Source organism: Podarcis vaucheri, assembly GCF_965113315.1.
Source record: "Podarcis vaucheri genome assembly, chromosome: 12".
Classification (NCBI taxonomy): domain Eukaryota; kingdom Metazoa; phylum Chordata; class Lepidosauria; order Squamata; family Lacertidae; genus Podarcis; species Podarcis vaucheri.
This window is the reverse complement of record NC_138750.1, coordinates 60,848,535-60,874,103: the sequence shown is the minus strand read 5'-3', so window position 1 is coordinate 60,874,103 and position 25,569 is coordinate 60,848,535. Positions and strand designations below refer to the sequence as shown.

At 46.4% G+C, this 25,569-nt stretch overlaps 1 protein-coding gene across 1 annotated transcript; it reads right to left on the bottom strand.

Annotated features, from left to right (window-relative positions):
* Positions 1-88: 88 nt before the first annotated feature.
* On the bottom strand, positions 89-21,726 carry LOC309514945 (cytochrome P450 2C25-like). The gene is made up of 9 exons (XM_082192473.1): positions 21,439-21,726; positions 17,092-17,254; positions 14,400-14,549; positions 12,331-12,491; positions 5,920-6,096; positions 4,681-4,822; positions 3,603-3,790; positions 1,626-1,767; positions 89-276 (listed from the first exon to the last, which is right to left on the bottom strand). Exons 1-9 carry the CDS (start codon positions 21,709-21,711, stop codon positions 95-97), a joined length of 1,578 nt encoding a protein of 525 aa, XP_082048599.1. The 5' UTR covers positions 21,712-21,726; the 3' UTR covers positions 89-94.
* Between the last annotated feature and the right edge of the window lie 3,843 nt (positions 21,727-25,569).

The following is a 25,569-nucleotide window of genomic DNA, read 5'->3' as shown; positions in this document are numbered from 1 at the left end:
GGTTAATCAATCAATCAATTAATTACTTGATCCTCACGGAAGCCGGAAACCCTTGTGAGCAGGCAAAGAGGACCACCGGAGCGAAGGTTGCCGCTTAGCGTGGAGTAAAACAGATGGAGACTTGGTGCGGGATGTTCCCAAAGCCGCTGACCTCTGGGGTGAGGTCAATTTTGGTGACTCCCGGAGGGTGCCTGAGATGAAAACTTTGCAGAATAGTGGTGAGATACAGGAAGAGCTGCATCCGGGCCAATCCTTCACCCAGACAGATTCTCTTCCCTGCGGGAGGAAGAAAGGAGAAGCTGCAGTCCAGCTACTTCACAAATCTAGCCAGCTTTTTTAGAAGATTAGGGATACAGTGGTGCTTCGCAAGACGAAAAGAATCCGTTCTGTGATTCTCTTCGTCTAGCGGTTTTCTCATCTTGCGAAGCAAGCCCATTGACGGATTAGCGGATTAGCGCTATTAGCGGCTTTTAGCGGCATATCGGCTTATCGGATCAGCTGATAAGCGGCTTAGCGGCTTAGAAAAAGGGGGGAAGGGGGGAAAACCGCAGGAACTCGCAAGACATTTTCGTCTTGCGAAGCAAGCCCATAGGAGATTCGTTTTGCGAAGCACCTCCAAAACGGAAAACTCTTTTGTCTAGCGAGTTTTCCGTCTTGCGAGGCATTCGTCTTGCGGGGCACCACTGTATTCACGGAGGAATATTCTCTACTGAAAGAAAACTGCAGGAAAATGATGTATAGAAGGCATATAACACCAGTTATTGTATAAAACCAGCTCAAATATATGTTGGAAATGTAAGGGAAAAGAAGGGACTTTCTACCATATGTGGTGGGATTGCAGAGAAATTAAAAAATATGGGGAAATGATATATAACGAGTTGAAGAAAATGTTTAAATTAGCATTTGCAAAAAAAAGCCAGAAACATTTTTGTTAGGGATTGTAGGAAAAGGAAGGCAGATGAAGAACATATTTATGTACGTGACAACGGCGGCAAGAGTCTTAATAGCACAAGGATGGGAGAATGAAGAAACCCCGACAAAAGAACAGTGGCAAGAGAAACTGATGGACTATACGGAACTGGCAAAATTGACGTACAAAGTGCGTGACGAGGACAACTGTGACTTTAAAGAAGAATGGGAACCTTTTACAAAGTACTTAAAGAAGCAACAAAACAAACTGGACTCCTTGGCAGGTTTTGAATAAACATACACAAATTTATTTGTTAATATACCGTATTTTTCGCCCTATAAGACGCACTTTTCCCCCTCCAAAAATGAAGGGGAAATGTGTGTGTGTCTTATGGGGCGAATGCAGACTCCTTGGCTTCAGCGATAGCAACGCGAAGCCTCCGAAGCCTGCACTCCGGAGGCTTCGCATTGCTTCCGCTGAAGCCAGGAGAGACTGCTCTTTGAGGCTGGCGGTGGGGGAAAGCAGCGTTTCCCCATCGCCAGACCCAGAGGATGGGGGGCAGCAGGAAGGCCTTGCCGCTACTCTCCAACCCGGCTTTGAGGCTGGCAGTGGGGAAAGCAGCGCCAAATAAGGGACGCTTGACAGCTATGCTCCCAGCCCCGATCGAATCTGACCCACTGCTTTTTGTGGGAAAGGAAAAGGTAGAGATCCCCACCTGTGGAAAAGGGAATGTCGGCTCCGTTCTTCTTGAAATTCCCTTTTTCATCCAGGAAATGTTCTGGGGTGAACTGGAAGGGTTTGTCGTATTGCTTGGGGTCGTGCAGTGCAGAACTCAGGATGGGGAAGACGGAGGAACCCTGTTGTGGAAAGCCAAGAGGGCAAAATACATCAAGCTCTACTTTGGAAGAGCTCGTTGTGGTTCTCTTCCAGGATGCTAATATTCAGGCAGCTTCCAGGGAGCAGAGGTGGTCCAGAAAGCAACTCCTCTCTAACGAACTATTCGGAACTGGCAAAGTTAACGGCGAACATAAGAAATCAATACCATGGGCAATTTACGGGTGAGTGGAAGCCTTTTTTGGGATTATTTGGAGGGGGGAAACATAACCAAATGAAATCGTGGGCAGGATTTGAAATGTGAGCAATGGGAATAAAGCTATAATATACGAAACAGGGGGAGATGTATCAGATGAAAGAGGTGATATAACAGAGGAATATGTATTAGGTGAAATGTCTGATATTATGCAGGAAGTGAAAGGGCATGGAAAGAGAGGGGGGAAGTCAAATCATAAGAGAAACGGGTAACAAATTTGAAATCTGGAATGAGTTGGTTAAAGTTATGAAAAGCTAATAAAATCTTAATACAGACAGTAAACCCTTAAAGGCCTGAAGGGTTGAAACCAGCACAGTGAATTCGGTTGAAAAGCCACCAGTGTAATTGTTGCAAATTTTGTGCAAAGGGACCTGAACATGTAAATGTAGCCTGGCCCTAAGGGTGAGGCTCTTGGGGGGCAAGGCAGTTTGCCCCCCGATCCTTTTGTTGGGGGGGTCAGGCCCCCCCAATGTTCAGAAGGCTCTGCGCATGACATCAGGACATTGTGACGTTGCGTCCGGACCCCTCAATTCTCCGGAGAAACTGGCGCCTCTGTCTTGCATTAAGACAGGGTTGGGCAAGCTTGGGGCAGGGACCAAATGCAGCCATTCAGGGGTCTCTCTCCAGCCCTTGGTACTATCTCCAGCCCTGCTCCACACCTGCCCCGAGTGCTTTTGCCCACCTGGAATATGTCCTTGAGCTGTGACAAGATCCCCTGACTATCTGCATGGAGAGAGACTTGTGCACAGAACCCTCTTCAGTTTCGCGTTGTTGAAACGCATCTAACTAGCTCCCGTTGCTCGGTCCCAGCTCCTGCCAACCTAGCAGTTCAAAAGCATGTCAAAGTGCCAGTAGATAAATAGGTACCACGTCGTTCGCGACTGAACTTAACTGTCAGGGGTCCTTTACCTTTACCGTTTTTTAGACAAAATTCAGAGTCATTCATTGCTCAGCCCACTTCTCTATCTGGGCCTGTCCTTCACTTGATGTGCCCCCCCCAAATGTCTGTCCACGAGGCAACATGGCCATTGGGTGTAAGACGTTTCCCTATCCTTGTCCTAAAAGCAAAAGCTCTAATTAGGGTGGGGGGGGATTGGCCTTGTCTCTAGCACATGCACATGTTCATGAACATCAACCAGCACACAGCGCATAGCCTGCCACTTCATATGTTGAGCAGATGAGGATTGATTTGAACTGTTGGTAACAAGTATAGGGCAATGGTTGTTTTTCCAAGGTCAGCTGAAAAACTCGGTGCAATAACACATCACAGCAATGGCAAGCCAACACATTTTGCTGCCTGAGGCAGGACAATAAATGGTGCTCCCCACCCCAAGTCAAGACCCATAGTACCTAAAGCAGGTGGAATTATTTGCCACCTAAGACAGACAATTCCACAGGCTGACCTTCCTGATAATATCATGATCTTGATCACCACCCCTTTCTTCCCCTTTCCTGACACCCAAAATTAAGCAACTTGAAGCAGCTGCCTCTCTATATACTGTACAATGGTAGAGCCGGTCCCATGTGCCCATCAACCTCTGCCTGTTTGTTGCCTGCCACTGCTCTGAAGCTGTCAGCAGACTCTGATGCCGTTCCAGGTACCTTGGGGATGAAATAGCCTTCGATTTCAGTGTCGTGTTTCGCCACACGGGTGAACCCTAAGGGGACGAGATCCAATAATCGCTGGGCTTCGTGGAGGACGGCTTCTGTGTAAGGCATCTCAAGGCGATCCTTCATGGCAGGCGGCCTCTCCTGTCCTATCACTTGGTCTATTTCCTTTTGGATCTTTTCTGGAAGTGGACACAAAAGGCAGAACGTCCAGGTCACATCACAGCAGATGCAAGGGGAAAAAGAAAGCCAATTCTTGCTACCCGGTTCTGAAACCTAGCAAGGCCACCCTAGAATGTTTCCCCTCAGGAGAGTATGGCCAAACTACTCACGAAATCCAGCATCGCCTGAGCTCTGTGAGTGCAGTTTGAGGAGATTTCATCCCTCCCATACCCAAGAATCTCCTGATCATCTCCTGATGGTCTCTGCTGACTCTCCAGAGAAGAGGAGGCGTGTCCTGCCTATCTACTTATTCTGCCCAGCAACATCTCTGTGTGTGTGAGAGAGAGAGTCAGTCAGTCAGGGTATCGGAGAGAGTGAGAGTGTTGGAGATCCTAGAGATAAGGTTGCTGCTAAGAGCAGCTGCAGACTCTCAGTGTAGCATTGATTTATGCTTAGAATATTCAGCTCTGTATATAGTTTTGTATCATAGTTGTAGTTACAGAATAAAAGGAAGATATTCTACAGAGCTGCTCTCCGAGTGGTTTATACTCTGCAAGACTCTGCAAAACTCTGCTGCGCAACGACTGTATTATTGAGACAGTGAATCCGGTGCTCTCAGCTCTAAGCTGTGAGTCCACAGCACTGTGACCTGTTCCTGTGAGAAAGGAGGTCTCTGGCGGTGCTACCCAGCTCGCCTAGCCCAGTCGGGGTTGAGGTACATGAGTCCAGTCGGCGCACTGGCTCTAGGGCGATGCTGACACAGTTTTCTCACTCATCTCCACTCATCCTGTAAATAGTTCCTGCCTGAATAAAGCCTTTGAACTACAGAAATTGTAAATGATTGTTCAGCTCTAATTCACCCAAGCTGCAAGGACAAGTGCAAGCACAGTTAGTTCAGTGGTTAGTCAACCTTGCACGGCTGGGTGCTCAAGCAGGGTCATGAGGATATATCTGAGGGTGGTGCTTGTTGTTTCTGTCCCAGCGATGAATATGTCATAAGCTGCCATGTTCAAGTTCTCTCTAGTGAATTCAGTTTTGGGGTTCTGCTGCTCCTGGAAATGGGGAAAAAACACAGACGAGATTATCCTCTATACCAGGAGCCCGATATGATGTTTCACCAAGACTTAATCAGCATCCTACTTTTTTAAACAAATCTATACACCGCTTTTGTAAAAAACAAAAACCCACAGGACAGTTTACAAAAAGAACAAAACAATCACATTATCAGGAAAGCCAGTTAAATTAGATATTTAAAACATTTTTTAAAAATCAGATCAATGAGAAGCAAAACCGGATTAAAGCACATATCAACATTCTACATATCTGGGTAGGCTTATCTAAACAAAATTGTTTTCAGCAGGTACCTAATTTCAGACATAGGGACACGGGTGGCGCTGTGGTCTAAACCACTGAGCCTGTTGGGCTTGCCGATCAGAAGGTCGGCGGTTCGAATCCCTGCGACGGTGTGAGCTCCCGTTGCTCGGTCCCTGCTCCTGCCAACCTAGCAGTTCGAAAGTATGTCAAAGTGCAAGTAGATAAATAGGTACCACTCCAGCAGGAAGGTAAGCAGCGTTTCCGTGTGCTGCTCTGGTTTGCCAGAAGCGGCTTAGTCATGCTGGCCACATGACCCGGAAGCTGTACGCAGGCTCCCTCGGCCAGTAAAGTGAGATGAGTGCTGCAACCCCAGAGTCGTCCGCGACTGGACCTAATGGTCGGGAGTCCCTTTATCTTTAATTTCAGACATAGGGACGCGGGTGGTGCTGTGGTCTAAACCACAGAGCCTAGGGCTTGCCAATCAGAAGGTCGGTGGTTCGAATCCCCGCAACGGGGTGAGCTCCTGTTGCTTGGTCCCTGTTCCTGCCAACCTAGCAGTTCGAAAGCATGTCAAAGTGCTAGTAGATAAATAGGTACCACAATGGCGGGAAGGTAAACAGCGTTTCCGTGCACTGCTCTGGTTTTGCCAGAAGCGGCTTAGTTAAGCTGGCCCCATGACCCGGAAGCTGTCTGCGGACAAACGCCGGCTCTCTCGGCCTATAGAGCGAGATGAGTGTGCAACCCCAGAGTCAGTCACGACTGGACCTAACGGTCAGGGGTCCCTTTACCTTTACCTTTAATTTGGGACATATAAATCCACTCCTCCATATCTTACCTGCTCCATTTTGAGGAGGAAGGAATCTATGAAGTCCCGGGGAGCATTGGGATCCAGACTTCTCTCGTGATCTTTCACCTTCTGGGCTATGAAGACCTGGATGTCCCCGAGGTTTTTAAAGAAAGTTTGATGAGGACCAGGCAAGTAGTCTAGGATCCTGGGGAAGATGTTGTAGAGCTGAGAAAAGGAAAGAGAGAGGGGGGAAAAACACTCGTACAGACATAGCGGTGAATCAGACTTGGTGAGTTGGAATCTCTTCAGCGAACTAAAATAAATCGCACCGTCAGAAACTGACATGTGAGACAGCTCAGAAGCACCCCAGACCCTGAGATTCCAGGGCCCAAACGTGAGACCCAGGACCCCGTGATGTCCCAGGGCTGGGTCCTGGAGACGGAGGTTAATTGGGAGAGGAGAGCTCAGGAGAGCAGACCCTGCAGAGTGTTTATGCTATCATTTGCAGCTGGCTCCTGAATCGAGCAAGCTTGATCTCAAGTAAAAAATAATAATGGATGTACTGTGCTATATTAGAAGCAAAAAAAATCATAGAATCATAGAATCATAGAGTTGGAAGAGACCACAAGGGCCATCGAGTCCAACCCCCTGCCAAGCAGGAAAACACCATCAGAGCACTCCTGACATATGGTTGTCAAGCCTCTGCTTAAAGACCTCCAAAAGAGGAGACTCCACCACACTCCTTGGCAGCAAATTCCACTGTCGAACAGCTCTTACTGTCAGGAAGTTCTTCCTAATGTTTAGGTGGAATCTTCTTTCTTGTAGTTTGGATCCAATGCTCCGTGTCCGCTTCTCCGGAGCAGCAGAAAACAACCTTTCTCCCTCCTCTATGTGACATCCTTTTATATATTTGAACATGGCTATCATATCACCCCTTAACCTCCTCTTCTCCAGGCTAAACATGCCCAGCTCCCTTAGCCGTTCCTCATAAGGCATCGTTTCCAGGCCTTTGACCATTTTGGTTGCCCTCCTCTGGACACGTTCCAGTTTGTCAGTGTCCTTCTTGAATTGTGGTGCCCAGAACTGGACACAGTACTCCAGGTGAGGTCTGACCAGAGCAGAATACAGTGGCACTATTACTTTCCTTGATCTAGATGCTATACTCCTATTGATGCAGCCCAGAACTGCATTGGCTTTTTTAGCTGCCGCGTCACACTGTTGGCTCATGTCAAGTTTGTGGTCAACCAAGACTCCTAGATCCTTTTTACATGTACTGCTCTCGAGCCAGGTGTCACCCATCTTGTATTTGTGCCTCTCATTTTTTTTGCCCAAGTGCAATACTTTACATTTCTCCCTGTTAAAATTCATCTTGTTTGTTTTGGCCCAGTTCTCTAATTTGTCAAGGTCGTTTTGAAGTGTGATCCTGTCCTCTGGGGTGTTAGCCACCCCTCCCAGTTTGGTATCATCTGCAAATTTGATCAGGATGCCCTTGAGTCCATCATCCAAGTCGTTGATAAAGATGTTGAATAAGACCTGGCCCAAGACAGAACCCTGTGGCACCCCACTAGTCACTCTTCTCCAGGATGAAGAGGAACCATTGATGAGCACCCTTTGGGTTCGGTCAGTCAGCCAGTTACAAATCCACTGAGTGGTAGCATAGTCAAGACCGCATTTTACCAGCTTCTTTACAAGAATATCATGGGGCACCTTGTCAAATGCCTTGCTGAAATCAAGGTAGGCTACATCCACTGCGTTCCCTTCATCTACCAGGCTTGTAATTCTGTCAAAAAACGAGATCAGGTTAGTCTGACATGACTTATTTTTCAGAAATCCATGCTGACTATTGGTGATCACAGCATTCCTTTCTAGGTGCTCACAGACTGTTTGCTTAATGATCTGCTCCAGAATCTTCCCTGGTATTGATGTCAGACTGACTGGGCGGTAATTATTTGGGTCCTCTCTTTTCCCCTTTTTGAAAATAGGGACAACATTTGCCCTCCTCCAGTCTACCGGGACTTCGCCTGTTCTCCAGGAATTCTCAAAGATGACTGCCAGTGGTTCTGAGAGCACATCTGCCAGTTCTTTTAATACTCTTGGATGCAGTTCATCTGGCCCTGGAGACTTGAATACATCTAAACTAGCCAAATATTCTTGTACTATCTCCTTAGTTATTCTGGGCTGTGTTTCCTTTGCTGAATCATTTGCTCCAAATTCTTCAGGTCGGGCATTGTTTTCTTTATCGGAGAAGACTGAGGCAAAGAAGGCATTGAGGAGTTCAGCCCTTTCTGTGTCCCCTGTTTGCATTTCACCATCTTCTCCTCTGAGTGACCCCACTGTTTCTTTGTTCTTCCTTTTGCTACGAACATACCCATAAAAGCCTTTTTTGTTGCTTTTAACCTCTCTAGCAAGCCTGAGTTCATTCTGTGCTTTAGCTTTTCTGACTTTGTGTCTACACGTGCTGGCTATTTGTTTGAATTCCTCTTTGGTGGTTTCCCCCCTTTTCCATTTTATGTACACATCCTTTTTTAATCTTAATTCAGTTAAAAGTTCTTTAGATAGCCACCCTGGCTTCTTTAGGCACCTTCCATGTTTCCGTCTCATTGGTATTGCCTGACGTTGTGCTTTTACTATCTCCCTCTTAACAAACTCCCAGCCATCATGAACTCCCTTTCCTTTTAGTATTGTTGTCCATGGGATCTCACCCAGCACTTCCCTAAGTTTTATGAAGTCGGCTTTCTTAAAGTCAAGAAATTGAGTCCTAGTATGCTTGGCTGCTCCTTTCCGCTGTATAGTAAACTTCAGAAGAGCATGATCACTCGCGCCTAATGATCCTTCCACTTCTACCCCACTAACCAGGTCATCAATATTGGTTAGGACCAGATCTAAAATGGCTGTTCCTCTTGTTGCTTCTTCCACTTTCTGGACAATGAAGTTGTCTGCAAGGCCAGTGAGGAATCTGTTTGACCTTATGCTCTTGGCTGAGTTTGACGTCCAACAAATATCCGGGTAATTGAAGTCCCCCATTACTACTACCTCCCTTCCTTTTGCATGCTTGGCCATCTGTTCCAGGAAGGCATCATCTATGTCCTCCGTTTGGCTTGGGGATCTATAGTAAACTCCCACAATGAGGTCTCTGTTATTCTTCTCTCCCTTAATTTTGACCCAAATGCTCTCACTTTGGCTTTGAGGATCTAAATCTTGGATCTCTTCACAGGTATACACATCCCTGACATATAACGCCACTCCTCCTCCTTTCTTGTCTGGTCTGTTTCTCTGAAATAGATTGTATCCCCCCATTATTACATTCCAATCGTGGGACTTATCCCACCAGGTTTCAGTGATGCCTATTATGTCATATTTAGTTTGCTGTACCAAGAGCTCGAGCTCATCTTGTTTATTTCCCATGCTTTGCGCATTAGTGTACAGACATTGAAGTCCATTAATCATTCTCCCGTGTCTCTTATTTAAGGATTTTTTCCTCCCACCACTAGGTTCGCGTGCTGTTTGCTCCATTTGGTCTATGACATCTGGATGATCATCTTCATTAATTGATAGACTCCTACCTTCAGGAGCACTGTCTCCCTCCCCCACATTAGTCAGTTTAAAGCCCTCCTGATGAGGTTTCTGAGATTTTTGGCAAAAACATTTCTCCCAACCGTTGTGAGGTGCAGCCCATCACTTGCCAGAAGTCCATCTTCAAGAAACTGCAGTCCGTTATCTAAGAATCCAAACCGTTCCTGTTTACACCATTTGCGAAGCCAGCTGTTCACTTCCACTATTTTCCCCTCTCTCCCTGGGCCACGTCGTTCAACTGGGAGGACAGACAAGATGACAATTTGTGCATTTAGTTGCTTCAATTTCCTGCCGAGAGCCTTGTAGTCTCTTTTGATCTTCTGGAGGCTATTGCTTGCAGTGTCATTGGTTCCCACATGAACCAAGAGGAAGGGGTAATTGTCAGTGGGTTTTATGATTCCTTGCAGTCGTTCAGTTATATCTTGGATCTTAGCCCCGGGGAGACAGCACACTTCCCGAGACATCTTGTCAGGCCCACAGATCACTGCTTCTGTTCCCCTCAGTAGGGAATCCCCTATCACCACTACACGCCTCCTCTTGGGTTTGGTCGGGGTTCTTCCGTGAGCTGTCCGTTCCAAGGTCGCCTGCACATTCCCTGAGGACTGACTTTGCTGCTCGTCTTCATATACCTGATCGACTGTAATGAGGGAGAGATCCTCAAATGGAGTCTGCTCTTCGTCTTCCATGCTAGGGGAGAGGACCTCAAAGCGATTGTGTATTTCTAAACAATCAGAGTGAACCCTGGGCCTCCTACTTCTTTGAGTCACGTTTCTCCATATATCTGGCTCCTGTGTTGGTGAACTAGACTCCTTCTCAGGGGAGTCCCCTGTCTCCTCCTTGGTGGAGACGGTGTGCTCTGTTGCTTCCAAGAAGAGCTCCAGCTCTCTAATTCTTTGGAGCGTAGCTACAAGATTGAAAAAATCTTGTTTTGATGAACTGGAAGAACCGCAAAAAGATTCCATTAAGCACGTGGGTTGATAATATGGGCAGATTAGCTACATACCAACAAATTGCATGTCAACGCAAATTAAGAATTGATAAATATGAAGAAACCTGGAAGGAACATTTAAGCGATAAGGCAGATAGTGGGGGGAAGTGGGGGGAGGAGAGAGAGGTGGGGAAATATTGTTAAAAAGGAGTAGTCACAGGTGTATTCAAATCTGAAATGTCAAATTGTGTTGTTATGGTTTTTGTTGTATGTGTCTTTTGCGGTTGTTGTTTGTATTGAAAACATAGCTATCAACTTACAGATTTGAAAATAAGGGACCAGCAGCCTCGAAAATAAGGGATCAGCAGCCAAAATAAGGGATTTTCCGAACACAGGTATGCTCAACTTCTGAGCCCCTCTGAGCCAAAGGCAGAAAGCCCGGTCAGCAGCCAAACGAAGCCTCAAGCAGTGGTTCCCACAGCGCAGCAACCCGGCAAAGGGGATGCAGCAAGGAAAACCACCGTCACTTCTCCGCTGGGAAGCGCTGAGCAAAGGCGAGTCCCCAGGCAACGCGGCTGATTTGATTGGCACAAGGCATGCAAGCTCCACCCCCCAGTCGTTCTTAGGCTCCTTATTGGGTGATCAACACAGCCAAGCAACACAGTTGGAGCCTCCCTCCTCCCTGGCCGGCAGGGAGGGATGGAGGGAGAGGAGCTGCTTCCTTTGAAACCCGGGAAATTGAAGGGACATCATCAATAAGAACAGCAGCAGGACACGGCGCTGGGATAAGGGACTTTCCCGCCAAATAAGGGACGGTTGACAGCTATGATTGAAAAAATGATTAAATAATTCTTTTTTTTAAAAAGAGCTTGATTTCAAGTCCTGTTTTCCAGCAGGGTCTGCCTGCCCAGGAGGCAAATTGAGGCAGCTGCCTCGGGCGGCGGAATCCCGCACGGAAGCAAGGAGAAACAGCGGCAGCAACTTCCGGGGAGAGAGACCTCACGAAAACTCACAGAGCTCATTCAAGATCTTGCTGCTGCGGCCGCCGCCACCGCTTCTCACTCCACACGCACTACTCAGCGCCACCGGAGAAGCAAGGAGCAGTGGCTGAAGCTTCCGGGTTCTGGAGAGATCTTGTGGATCCCTCGCAGTTCCAGTAAGCAAGGCTTTGGCGGTGCAGAGGAGCAGCAGCGGCTGGGGTGGTGCCAGCAGTCAGCTCGCTTCCTATTTGCCATAATAATAATAATAATAATAATAATAATAATAATAATAATAAAATAAATTTATACCCCACCCATCTGGCTGGGTTTCCCCAGCCGCTCTGAGCGGTTCCCAACAGAATATTAAAAACACAACAAAACATCCAGCATAAAATTTTTTCCCAAACAGGGCTGCATTCAGATGTCTTGCAATTTAATCTGTATTTTAAATTGGGGTTTCCCCCCTATTATGTTTTTACTGTAATTTTACTGGTGTTAGCCGCCCTGAGCCTGGCACTGGCCGGGGAGGGCGGGGTATAAATAAAAATTATTATTAATTAATTATTATTATTATTATTAACGTTCTTAAACTGAGGAGCGCTTTCCCTAACGGGCCTTCTGCTGCCGGTGCCCTTCCACCGTTTGGCTTCTGTTCAAGGTAAGTTTCCCCAGCCACTCTGGGCAGCTCCCAGCAAATTAAAAACAGAATAAAGCATCAAATATTAAAAACTTTCCTAAACAGGGCTGCCTTCTGATGTCTTCTAAAAGTCAGATAGCTGTTTATTTCCTTGACATCTGATGGGAGGGTGCTCCACAGGGCGGGTGCCACCACCGAGAAGGCCCTCTGCCTGGTTCCCTGTAACCTCACTTCTCGCAGGGAGGGAACCACCAGAAGGCCCTCGGAGCTGGACCTCAGTGTCCGGGTAGAACGATGGGGGTGGAGACGCTCCTTCCTCTGCTACCCAGGGTCCTCCTTACCTGCCCTGCAGTGGAACTCTCCAACCGGAAGCTTTCGACCAGCAAGCGGAGAATCCGGAGGTACTCCGGGTCACTGTAATCAAACCGCTCACCGAGGAGGATGTGGCTGATCACGTTGCCCGTTGCGCAGCTGAACAGGACGGCTGGGTTGAAGGGCTGGCCTGGCAAAGGAAGTGGAGTTGGGAGGGATGGTGTCAAGAAATGCCCCAGCCGAAGAAACGCAGTGACTACATTATTACATGAGCACTGTTCCACAGAATTTGATATTTTCATTTCTATACATTCATTCGAAATAAGATGGGTTTATGAAGCATTATGCTAAGCTAACTGCTAAGAATAACAGTTTGAAGCTAGTAGTAAATTTAAACACAATGTGTAAGTACGATAGTTTTAAAGTAATGGTAAGTTTGGATACAACGTTTAAGTACAGAAATTCTTAGCAGAATACACACGTTTTTCATTTCAACTCTTGAGTAGGAATTATTCCTTATATTGAAACTTTTGGCCAGAGTTCTTGATATATCCTTTTCAGTGCATCTGGCATCTAGGCAGCTATTCTCTCTTTTTTTTAAATTAATATATTTTATTGCTTTTAAATATTGCATCACCAATGTAAAAAGAAAACCCACCACCCATCAGTTAACAAAAATATGTTGCATAAAAAGAAAAATGTTACCCAAAAATAAATGTTACATATAAATAAAACAGTGTTCTTCCATACTTTAAGACCCTCTCAGCGTGGGACTTCCGTTTCCTCAATAACAGCATTACAGTGGTGCCCCGCAAGACGAATGCCTCGCAAGACGAAAAACTCACTAGACGAACGGGTTTTGCGGTTTTTGAGCTGCTTCACAAGACGAATTTCCCTATGGGCTTGCTTCACAAGACGAAAGCGTCTTGCGTTTTTTGCAAGTTTGTTTCCTTTTTCTTAGCACCGTTAATACAGTTGCGACTTGACTTCGAGGAGCAACTCATAGAACGCGGTGTGGTAGCCTTTTTTGAGGTTTTTGGTGATTTTTGAAGCTTTTCCAAAACTTTCCCGACACCGTGCTTCGCAAGACGAAAACTTCGCTAGACGAAAAAACTCGCGGAACGAATTAATTTCGTCTTGTGAGGCACCACTGTATATTATAGCAATTAACTTAAGATATATTGTCTACGTTCTTTATAACATATTATATGGCCATAATTATTCAAAGCATGTTAAAGTTTTCATATGGGAACAATGTTCTTTCAAATGTAATCTAGAGTTATCCCATTCTTTATTGAAGTTTTGGCTTCTCTGGTTCCTAATGAGTGAGTTACCTGTAATTGTAACAGTGAATGGACAGGTGATCTTTACTACAAGAAACAAGAGGAAGAAGCAAAGTTTCCCCCCTCAACACAGTATTACTTAGTCTAGATTTTTATATATTAAAAAATGCATCCCCCGGAGATTTCAAAGGGCAACCTATTTGCATGTTGTGGGAATGTTCAGGGATGTAGGATAGGATATATTGTCTGATTATATCCTTATCCATCTTGTGTTCCACAATTTCAGCAGAGTAACATTCCCTTCTTTTAAATTTGCAGCGGCTGCGTTTGCTCAGGCTCGCTAAAGCCTCTATAACAACTGTTCTGGTATTTTCCCCTTATTCCCTCATAAAGGATAAGACATGACACAGTTTTCTACAAAAGTATAAAAAGAATTTACTCACATTCTGTTCACAGTCAGATTCCAGAAGGCAGACTTAGCTTAGAAAAGTAACATACACCTGGAAACTATCCCTCTGTCCTCTCTTGGCTGGAGGCCAAGAGAGCATCTTTGGCTAAGCAGATGTTGCTTCTTCGATGCATGTAGTCAAAGAGAGAGAGAGATGGCTGCCCTGCCCTGTGCTTTTGTCTTTACCTGCACAGGTGAGGCCACACCCACCTCTAGTCACATGCAGAGGAAGTCTGTCCCAGCCCAGAAGGAAACAGGAAGTTTACCTGCTGGCTGGACAAACCTTCCTCCCCATGTGTAAACATGTTCACTCTCGGAAAGTTGTACTTGACTGCTCTTGTGTTTCACATCCTACACACATACTCACCGTTTTTGGCCCTGAGCTCCTTCATCAGGTACTCTGCCTCTTCCTGGATCCTCTCCTCAATGTTCTTCTTCCCCATCCCAAAGTTCCTCATGGTGGTGAGGGAGAAGCGGCGGAGCTGGAGCCAGCGCTCGCCATTGGACATGACGATCCCTGCAGAAGAAACATAGGACTTGGCCACATTAGTAAAGAAAAGGCAAATCAAATGCACTATAAACACACGACACCAGATGGCGCCAGAGAGCAGGGAATTTTAAAACACTGTTTCCCATAGGGATTTCTTTCTTTTGCTATAACAATCTAATTTATGACTTATTCATAGAGTTTTTGTCCTGTGTCTAGAGCCACCCTGTAGTCTATGTTAGGTTTCTGTTTGTGCCACTGTGCAGTGCTTGGAGTCACAAGACTCTGTTTACATTCCAGAGATTCCAGACTGCTGGAAGTCTCACAGGAGACGGATGTTGATATTACTGGTTTCCTGTTTCTTTGTACCAGTTGCCTCTCTGCCTTCACAGAGAGAGGATGTATATTTCTTTTCTGTTTGCGTAGTTAGAAGTAAAACTCTTAGCAACGTAGCTCATATTTCTCGTCCTCTTCTGCTGCTTGGAAACTCTGTGTAATGAGGGAACGTACCTGGAGCCTCATCAAAGGCTCAGGTCGTTAATCACCATCGGAGGACTCGAGGACTCGGTCGAACGCAAGTTCCGACAGTCTATGCCAGTGGTTCCCAATTAACTTATTACTGAGGACCCCTTATTTTTCAAAAGTCAAGCCGCAGAACCCTTGCTGAAGCCTGGGGCAGCAGAAGTTGTTGAGAATGGGCGTCAGGGACCGTGCTGAGGGGGGCCTGCACTGAGGAGGAATGGTGGGAGTCTCCCCCTCCTCCTGCTACTACCCCGGATTGTGAATTTCCCCAGGAGCAGGAGGACAGTATAGATTTGGAATAGCGGTTTGCAGAGGGGCATAGTTCAGAAGGCAGAAGCTGGGAAATACTGGATTGGGAACAGCTAGGAGAAGAGACACTGGCACTTCTGGCTCAGAAATGGAAGCAGCAGGAACTTCCAACACTGGTCAAGATGATGGAGTACGTAGAGATGGCCAAGTTGACAGGGAAGATCCGGAATCAGCATGACAAACTGTTTCAAAAGGACTGGAACAAATTTATATTTGATATGAAAGAAAATTGTAAACGTTTGAAAACGTTTGTGGGCTTGAATTGAAATGTTTTGTAATGTAAATAAAAGGAACTGATTTAACGATAATAAGGTGAAATATTATAATTTGACAAAAGGTAAATAAGTTTTTATAGAAATGCGAAGAATATGGAAAGTTATGTGGAAGTCAGAAAGAGGGAGGGAAGGAGGTTGATGCTCTTACAGCGTAATATATTAAGTCATAGAATTATGTAACAAAATGTGAATATGATTTAAGTGGAAAACTCAATAAAAATTATTTAAAAAAAAGAGAGAGAGAGACACTGGAACAGAGAGGGTTAACAGATCCACACTCTAGAAAGCCTTACTCCACCGCCCTTACCAAAGTTGAGAAGAGCTCAGAAAGTGGCAGAACAGAAAGCACAGAGGGTACAAGGTCAGATGATGAGACGTAGAAGTGACATAGATTAATAGGGACAGCAGGGGGTGGGAACCTTAATTGGGAGCACCGCCATTTCTAGGAGATAAGTTCTTCTCTCGCTGTGATTATTTAACTGGTAAGAAGACACATTTTCCTTTGTTCTGCTTATCTACTGCCACAGGGGGTGGGAAGCTGATTCCCTGAGGCCTGACATTAGGAGATCGTCCCAAACTTTTTTTGAGGCGGTTGCCCCAAGTTGTTGCGTTCCGCCGATGCAATCGGGTGTGCAAGCAAGAGAGGGCAGGGACTGGAGCCCCTGATGCCACCGGCACATGAAGCGCCATGCTTGGAACAGGACCCATGAGTCAGGTCAGCCTTGGTCCCACAAGATGTGTCAGGCTGCTCTCCCCACCAGCCCAGCTATGGTCACATCAGCCTGCGCATCACCCAGCCCAGCTTGCTGGGACTGTTGAGAGTTGCACTGGGGGCAGGGGCCATGCTAATCTTCTCTGTGTTTAGTCGTTTAGTTGTTTCTGACTCTTCGTGACCCCATGGACCAGAGCACTCCAGGCACTCCTGTCTTCCACTGCCTCCCACAGTTTGGTCAAACTCATGCTGGTAGCTTTGAGAACACTGTCCAACCATCTTGTCCTCTCTTGTCCCCTTCTCCTTGTGCCCTCCATCTTTCCCAGCATCAGGGTCTTTTCCAGGGAGTCTTCTCTTCTCATGAGGTGGCCAAAGTCTTGGAGCCTCAGCTTCAGGATCTGTCCTTCCGGTGAGCACTCAGGGCTGATTTCCTTCAGAATGGAGAGGTTGGATCTTCTTGCGGTCCATGGGACTCTCAAGAGTCTCCTCCAGCACCAGAATTCAAAAGCATCCATTTATTTATATGATTTATATGGATAAAAAGCAAGGAAAAACTGTTGAAACTGGTCCGGTGAGATGTGGGGCCTGCAGAGATGAGGCGTGTGGCCTGGGGAACATTTCGAGGGCCAGACAGAAAGCTCTGGAGGGCCACATCCAGCCCTCAGGGCTGAGATCCCCCTACCCTTGGCCTAGAGACCCTTTCCACTTTTCCACCCAGGCTAGCGGTGCCCCCCTCATGTAAGAGATGCAATACCTAGTCCTCTGTTGGTCTTATCTGCTGACGGCATGCTGCCTCGGTCAAGAAACTCATCTCCACGATCAACGAGGACCTTCTTCACCAAGTCATAACCGAAGAGAACCACAGCCTGGTCTGAGCCAAAATACACGGTGAAGATCGGCCCATATTTTTTGCTCATCTGCAAAGACAAAGCAGGGAAGAGAAGGAGCAGGCATCAGGGTACTGGTGATTGCAGAAGACTAGCGGAAATGGTGGCCATGGGTTAGATTTTTGGGTGTAATAATAATAATTATAATAATAATAATTTATTATTTCTACCCCGCCCATCTGGCTGGGTTTCCCCAGCCACCCTGGGCGGCTTCCAACAAAACACTAAAATACAATAACCTATTAAACATTTAAAAAAAAAAATTCCTTCCAGTAGCACCTTAAAGACCAACTAAGTTAGTTCTTGGTATGAGCTTTCGTGTGCATGCACACTTCTTCTGGTATCTGAAGAAGTGTGCATGCACACGAAAGCTCATACCAAGAACTAACTTAGTTGGTCTTTAAGGTGCTACTGGAAGGAATTTTTTTTTTTTTTTTTGACTATGGCAGACCAACACGGCTACCTATCTACTACTATTAAACATTAAAAGCTTCCCTAAACAGGGCTGCCTTCAGATGTCTTCTAAAAGTTTGGTAGTTATTTTTCTCTTTGACATCTGGTGGGAGGGCGTTCCACAGGGCGGATGCCACCACCGAGAAGGCCCTCTGCCTGGTTCCATATAACTTCACTTCTCGCAGGGAGGGAACCGCCAGAAGGCCCTCGGCGCTGGACCTCAGTGTCCGGGCAGAACGATGGGGGTGGAGACGCTCCTTCAGGTCTACTGGGCCGAGGCCATTTAGGGCTTTCAAGGTCAGCACCAACACTTTGAATTGTGCTTGGAAACGTACTGGGAGCCAGTGTAGGTCTTTCAAGACCGGTCTTATATGGTCTCAGCGGCCACTCCCAGTCACCAGTCTAGCTGCCGCATTTTGGATTAGTTGTAGTTTCCGAGTCACCTTCAAAGGTAGCCCCACATAGAGCGCATTGCAGTAGACCAAGTGGGAGATAACTAGAGCATGCCCCACTCTGGCGAGACAGTCTGCGGGCAGGGAGGGTCTCATCCTGTGCACCAGATGGAGCTGGTAGACAGCTGCCCTGGACACAGACTTGACCTGCGCCTCCATGGACAGCTGTGAGTCCAAAATGACTCCCAGGCTGCGCACCTGGTCCTTCAGGGGCACAGTTACCCCATTCAGGACCAGGGAGTCCCCCACACCCGCCCGCCCCCTGTCCTCCAAAAACAGTACTTTTGTCAGGATTCAACCTCGATCTGTTAGCCGCCATCCATCCTCCAACCGCCTCCAGGCACTCACACAGGACCTTCACCGCCTTCACTGGTTCTGATTTGAAAGAAAGGTAGAGCTGGGTATCATCTGCATATTGATGAACACCCAGCCCAAACCCCCTGATGATCTCTCCCAGCGGCTTCATATAGATGTTAAAAAGCATGGGGGAGAGGACGGAGCCCTGAATATGAAACTTGACTTTTTTTTGGATTCAGAGAAGGGATGAGGAAATGCTCTGAGAATATGGGACGACTGATTGGCCCGGCGCCATCTGTTCGCCTCACCTTGGAATAGCTGCTTGATAAACATCTGCTGTTGCATAAGCTCCATGCAAACAAATCACAGAGTGTGGAAAGAGAGAAAAAGGAGGGTCAAGAACAGGGCAGATCATGAGACTTTTGGTTATGAAAACATGTTTATCCCCACAAAGAGCCTCTTTGTTTCCCAGCTTGCTCCTTCCCCAAACCTGGTGACCTGCACCAGAGTTTTCGAACTACAACTCCCACCAGCCCCGGCCATTGCAGTTGGGAGGTTGTAGTCCCAGGACACCTGGCTGAGGCAACCTGGGCTCTCTTCCATTCACAAAAAACACAACCATGTAGACAAGGATTAAACGTAAGGTATTGGTTGTGTTTAGAACAGATTTATGAAAGATTTAGAGAACATTGATTAGAATATTTGTGTCAGATTGTATGGGGGAAATACGGAACGACAGATACAATCTTGCTTAAAATGTATATAGGAAGTGCAGTGTAAGCGATGGAAGCCAATCAATGAAATTTTATTCTTATTTTCATATTGAGATATTTGTAGAATAAACTTGGAAGAAATTCTTCCAACTTTTCTTCTCATTATTTTTTCTTCTTTTTTCTTTTCTTCTTTTTTCCCTCTTTTGTTCCTTTCCTTTTTCATATATGTGCTTATTGGAAATATGTATGTATGTATGTATGTATGTATGTATGTATGTATTTGCAATATTTTGCTTATATTTTGTAACAATTAAAGGCAAAGGTAAAGTGACCCCTGACCATTAGGTCCAGTCGTGGCCGACTCTGGGGTTGTGGCGCTCATCTCGCTTTATTGGCCGAGGGAGCCGGCGTACAGCTTCCAGGTCATGTGGCCAGCATGACTAAGCCGCTTCTGGCGAACCAGAGCAGCGCATGGAAACCCTGTTTACCTTCCCGCTGGAGCGGTACCTATTTATCTACTTGCACTTTGATGTGCTTTTGAACTGCTAGGTTGGCAGGAGCAGGGACCGAGCAATGGGAGCTCACCCCGTCGCGGGGATTTGAACAGCCGACCTTCAGATTGGCAAGTCGTAGGCTCTGTGGTTTAACCCACAGCGCCACCCGCGTCCCCCTTTGTAACAATTACTGTATGTTAAATAAATAAATATTTTTTAAAATGCAACCATTTCCTCTCGTCCTCCAAACTGCCTCCCCAGCTGCTGCCAGATGTCTCCTTCTGAATCCTTGCCTGCAGCTGTTTGCAGTCTTGTTCCGTCATCTGAGGAGGTTTCCAAAGTGTTATTTCGCCGTGCTCTGAGCTATGTAGCTGTAAAGCACTCAGAGAAGGCTGGGCCTGGGGGAACTGGCATGCAGGTGACTTTTTAAAAAATGTTTTTTATTAGCAATTTCAACCTAACAGATTATCAAAACATATCATATTCATTATTTCCCCCCTTCCCCCCTTCAACCCTGCCCCCCGAGACTTCCCTCAGCTCCTCTCTCTGATTTCTCAGCACATATTATTCTCTGCCTGTTATAAAATTATACATGTCCTTACATTATCTATCTACCACGTTATCAACCCATACATTTGTGTATGTTTATTCAAAACCTGCCAAGGAGTCCAATTCATTTTGTTGTCTTTTTAGATAATTTGTAAAAAGCTCCCATTCTTCTCTGAAGTCACAGTTGTCCTTATCTGACAGTTTGTATGTCAATTTCGCCAGTTCTGAGTAGCTCATCAATTTTTCTTGCCACTGTTCTTTCGTCGGGATTTCCTCATTCTTCCATCCTTGTGCTATCAAGACTCTTGCCGCTGTTGTAGCATACATAAATAAGTTCTTGGTTTTCCTTGGCAAGTCTTGTCCTACAATCCCTAACAGAAATGCTTCTGGTGTTTTTTTTTTACAAATGTCATTTTAAACTTTTTTCCAATTCATTGTATCATAGAATCATAGAATCATAGAGTTGGAAGAGACCACAAGGGCCATCGAGTCCAACCCCCTGCCAAGCAGGAAACACCATCAGAGCACTCCTGATATATGGTTGTCAAGCCTCTGCTTAAAGACCTCCAAAGTAGGAGACTCCACCACACTCCTTGGCAGCAAATTCCACGGTCAAACAGCTCTTACTGTCAGGAAGTTCTTCCTAATGTTGAGGTGGAATCTTCTTTCTTGCAGTTTGGATCCATTGCTCCGTGTCCGCTTCTCTGGAGCAGCAGAAAACAACCTTTCTCCCTCCTCTATGTGACATCCTTTTCTATATTTGAACATGGCTATCATATCACCCCTTAACCTCCTCTACTCCAGGCTAAACATGCCCAGCTCCCTTAGCCGTTCCTCATAAGGCATCGTTTCCAGGCCTTTGACCATTTTGCTTGCCCTCCTCTGGACACGTTCCAGTTTGTCAGTGTCCTTCTTGAACTGTGGTGCCCAGAACTGGACACAGTACTCCAGGTGAGGTCTGACCAGAGCAGAATACAGTGGCACTATTACTTCCCTTGATCTAGATGCTATACTCCTATTGATGCAGCCCAGTATATCATTTCCCGATTTTTTAAAACTTCTCTACATTCCCACCACATATGATAAAAAGTCCCTTCTTTTTCTTTACATTTCCAACATATGTTTGGCCCAGTTTTTTTTACATTTTTGCTAGGCACGCAGGAGACTTAAACAGATCGCCAGGAGACAAGGCCTGCCCAAAGTCCCAGTGGGTCAGGGAGCCTGGGACATGGCTTAGCTGAAGCCCCGATCCTTACCTCTCGGAAGTTTCCTACGAGGTTCTGCCCCTTCAGCTGTAGGAGGTTCCCGACGAATGGAAGCGGTGTTGGCCCAGGAGGCAAGTTTTTCGCCTTAGGTCTCATCCCCCAAACCAAGAGGAAGACCAGGCAGATGACCAAGAAGATTGTTGTGCTCCCCAGCAGATCCATTGCTGCAGCAGGTAGCAGTTGGAGGCTCCTATCTCCAGACGAGGAAAAGTCTACAGTCCAGAGATTATATTCTCCAAACATCATAATCAGAGCCAGCGTCATGATCCAACAGGGCAGCGTGACCAGTTTCCAAACCCTGCCAGATTGTCCAAAGGTTGTTCTATAAGCCCTTGAAACATGTTGTGCTTTTTCAAGACTTGTCTCTACTTTCTGCTGAAAGTTGTTCTCTGGGGTTAACTAGGGAAGAAAGTGTCTCCACCCCAATCATTCTGCCCGGACACCGGGGTCCAGCTCCGAGAACCTTCTGGCAGTTCCCTCCCTGCGAGAAGTGAAGCTACAGGGAACCAGGCAGAGGGCCTTCTTGGTGGTGGCGCCTGCCCTGTGGAATGTCCTCCCACCAGATGTCAAGGAAATAAACAGCTATCTGACTTTTAGAAGACATCTGAAGGCAGCCCTGTTTAGGGAAGTTTTTAATATTTGATGCTTTATTCTGTTTTTAATCCGTTGGGAGCTGCTCAGAGTGGATGAGGAAACACAGCCGGATGGACAGGGTAATAATTTTATTATTTATACTCCGCCCATCTGGGCAGCATCCAACAAAATATTAAAATTCATCAAACATTAAAAGCTTCCCTAAACAGGGTTGCCTTCAGATGTCTTCTAAAAGTCATAATAATAATAATAATAATAATTACAGTGGTACCTCTGGTTAAGAACCGTCCTGTTTATGAACAATTTGGTTTACGAACTCTGCAAAACCAGAAGTAGTGTCCCGGTTTGCGAACTTCACCTCGGTCTAAGAACGGAAGCCGAATGGTGGAAGGGCACCGGCAGTGGGAGGCGTCATTAGGGAAAGTGCACCTCAGTTTAAGAACGGTTTTGGTTTAAGAATGGACTTCAGGAATGGATTAAGTTTGTAAACCGAAGCACCACTATTATTATTATTCCTTAGTTACTAGTAAAGGTAAAGGTACCCCTGCCCGAACGGGCCAGTCTTGACAGACTCTGGGGTTTGTGCGCCCATCTCACTCTATTGGCCGGGAGCCAGCGCTGTCCGGAGACACTTCCGGGTCACGTGGCCAGTGTGACAAAGCTGCATCTGGCGAGCCAGCGCAGCACACGGAACGCCGTTTACCTTCCCGCTGGTAAGCGGTACCTATTTATCTACTTGCACCCGGGGGTGCTTTCGAACTGCTAGGTTGGCAGGCGCTGGGACCGAGCAGCGGGAGCGCACCCCGCCGCGGGGATTCGAACCGCCGACCTTACGATCGGCAAGCCCTAGGTGCTGAGGCTTTTACCCACAGCGCCACCCGCGTCCCCTTAGTTACTAGTTACTTGTTAGTTATTATTATTCCTTAGCGGGCACACTCGCTAAACCCTGTCTGTGGTGCCTACCCCTTTCCCCAAATGATGAGACAAGAGACCAGAGTATGGGTTCAAATTGGTCACAGCTTTATTGAGCTTCAGACGTGGGAAACTCAGCACAGGCCTTGGCAGGCAACCCTCTCAGTCCGCCTGGTTATGCAGGCAGATGAGGTCCAGTGAGAGGGGACTGCAAAGCACAAACTTACACAGCCTGCCCTTCCACCGACCTCGTCCCGGGAGTTTGACCTACATGCCGCTGCTCTAGGGCCAGGGACGCCCGGTATTTGCCCTTTAACGGGCCCTGCAAGCACCGCCACATGGGGAGGGAGAATGTGTGCATCCCTCCCAACTTGATGTTAGACTAAAGGCTACCTTGCCAAGGCCTAGAACCGCCAAAGTTGTGACGAAATGCTACTGGGAAGGCGAAACCGCCAATGCAGGGGAAATTCCTTCCCGGTTCTGAATACAGCAATCAACTTTAAGACGGCAGCAGCGTCCGCTGACCTGGAATGCAAAATATTAGCCTGTAAGGAAAAGAATCATTAACCTGAAGATCGCTGACCTAGGATGAAATTATAGTGGCAAGAAATTATTAATTAGAGGGAGGGAGGGGGTGGGTGATCCTGGAAGGAAGAAAACCAAAAGAGGCCTCTTGAATGTGGCCTTAACCCCACCCCTGGCCGGCCGTCCATTGTCCTCCCTGGCAGAGGATGGGTCAAAGGCCAGCTCAAGCAGGTGAGTTCCACCAGCCCAGGTGAGCCCAGCTCAGTGCTGCAAACCCCGCCCACCTGTGGGGAAGGGAGGGCGGAAACTATCTGATTTTTAGAAGATATCTGAATGCAGCCCTGTTTAGGGAAGTTTTTAATGTTGGGTGTTTTATCGTGTTTTTAATACAGTGGTGCCTCGCAAGACGAAAAGAATCCGTTCTGTGATTCTCTTCGTCTAGCGGTTTTCTCGTCTTGCGAAGCAAGCTCATCGATGGATTAGCGGATTAGCGCTATTAGCGGCTTTTAGTGGCTTTTAGCGGCTTATCTGCTGATCAGATCAGCTGATAAGCGGCTTAGCGGCTTAGAAAAAGGGGGGGGGGAAAACCAGCAGGAACTCGCAAGACATTTTCGTCTTGCGAAGCAAGCCCATAGGAGAATTGTTTTGCGAAGCACCTCCAAAACGGAAAACTCTTTCGTCTAGCGAGTTTTCCATCTTGCGAGGCATTCGTCTTGCGGGGCACCACTGTATTCTGTTGGGAACGGGCCAGAGTGGCTGGGGAAACCCAGCCAGATGGGAGGGTTATAAATAATAAATAAATCATCATCATCATCATCCTTGCCAGTATGCTCTCAAAGTGCAATGGCTCCCAGTTACAAGAAAGGGAATTCCATCTAAACATAAGGGGGAGACTTTCTGAAAGTAAGAGCTGTTTGCTGGTGGAACAGTCTCCCATGGGAGGTTGTGAACTCTCCTTCCTTGAAGGTTGTTAAGCAGAGGCTGGATGGCCATCTGTCAGGGATGCTTTCGTTTGAGATTTCTGCATTGCTGGGGGTTAGACTAGATGACCCTCGAGGTCCATTTCAACTCTATGAATCCATGATCCCACCTTTTCTTGTTTCTGCATTGTTGAAAAATGGCTCTGAACAGGAGCAATAAATGAGGCTGCATTTTGAATTGCATTTTAACCTGTACAGTGGTGCCTCGCAAGAGGAAAAGAATCCGTTCTGTGATTCTCTTCGTCTAGCGGTTTTTTCGTCTTGCGAAGCAAGCCCATTGACGGATTAGCGCTATTAGCGGCTTTTAGTGGCTTTTAGTGGCTTATCTGCTGATCGGATCAGCTGATAAGCGGCTTAGCGGCTTAGAAAAGGGGGGGGAGGGGGAAAAAACCAGCAGGAACTCGCAAGACATTGTCGTCTTGCGAAGCAAGCCCATAGGAAATTAGTTTTGCGAAGCACCTCCAAAACGGAAAACTCTTTCGTCTAGCGAGTTTTCCGTCTTGCGAGGCATTCGTCTTGCGGGGCACCACTGTATTTTAAATTGGTTCCCCCCCATTATGTTTTCACTGTAATTTTACTGGTGTTAGCTGCCCTGAGCCCGGCTCTGGCTGAGGAATGTGGGGTATAAATAAATCTATTATTATTATTATTATTATTATTATTATTATTATTATTATTATTATTATATCTCAGTCCATAGAGCATGAGACTCTTCATCTCAGGGTTGTGGTTATAAGATGAAAAATATGAAATAGTTGCACTTGAGTTGAAATGACAAAGTAAATAACATTAATGTCATCCAGTTATCAGATATCGTTCCAGCTGTGCGACACTTGTGGCAGTGGCAAGGGGCGAACTTTTTTAAAAGTGCAAATAGATGTGGAAATGTGGAGAAAAGAACAGAAGTCACTAAGTTATTACGCATCTATTAATTTCAGTTCCTCTTATTTCTTCGAGTTTTGAGAGGAATCCAAACTGACAATTTCCCAATGACTAATGTAATACTTGCTTGCTTCTTTACACAATATTTTGGTTTTTTTAAACTATTATTATTTGGGCTTCAATTAGCATTCTGCTATTTGTCTGCTATCTGGTTTGATCTTTCTTGTAA

What these genes read in the sequence shown, in the direction of transcription:
- LOC309514945 (XM_082192473.1), bottom strand. Translation starts at nt 21,711, where the DNA reads ATGACGCTGGCTCTGATTATGATGTTTGGAGAATATAATCTCTGGACT. An exon ending in TCCTCCTCAAAATGGAGCAG is followed by an intron (nt 4,823 to 5,919) that starts GTAAGATATGGA and finishes CCCCATTTCCAG; the next exon opens with GAGCAGCAGAACCCCAAAAC. An exon ending in AAGGCTATTTCATCCCCAAG is followed by an intron (nt 1,768 to 3,602) that starts GTACCTGGAACG and finishes TTTCCACAACAG; the next exon opens with GGTTCCTCCGTCTTCCCCAT.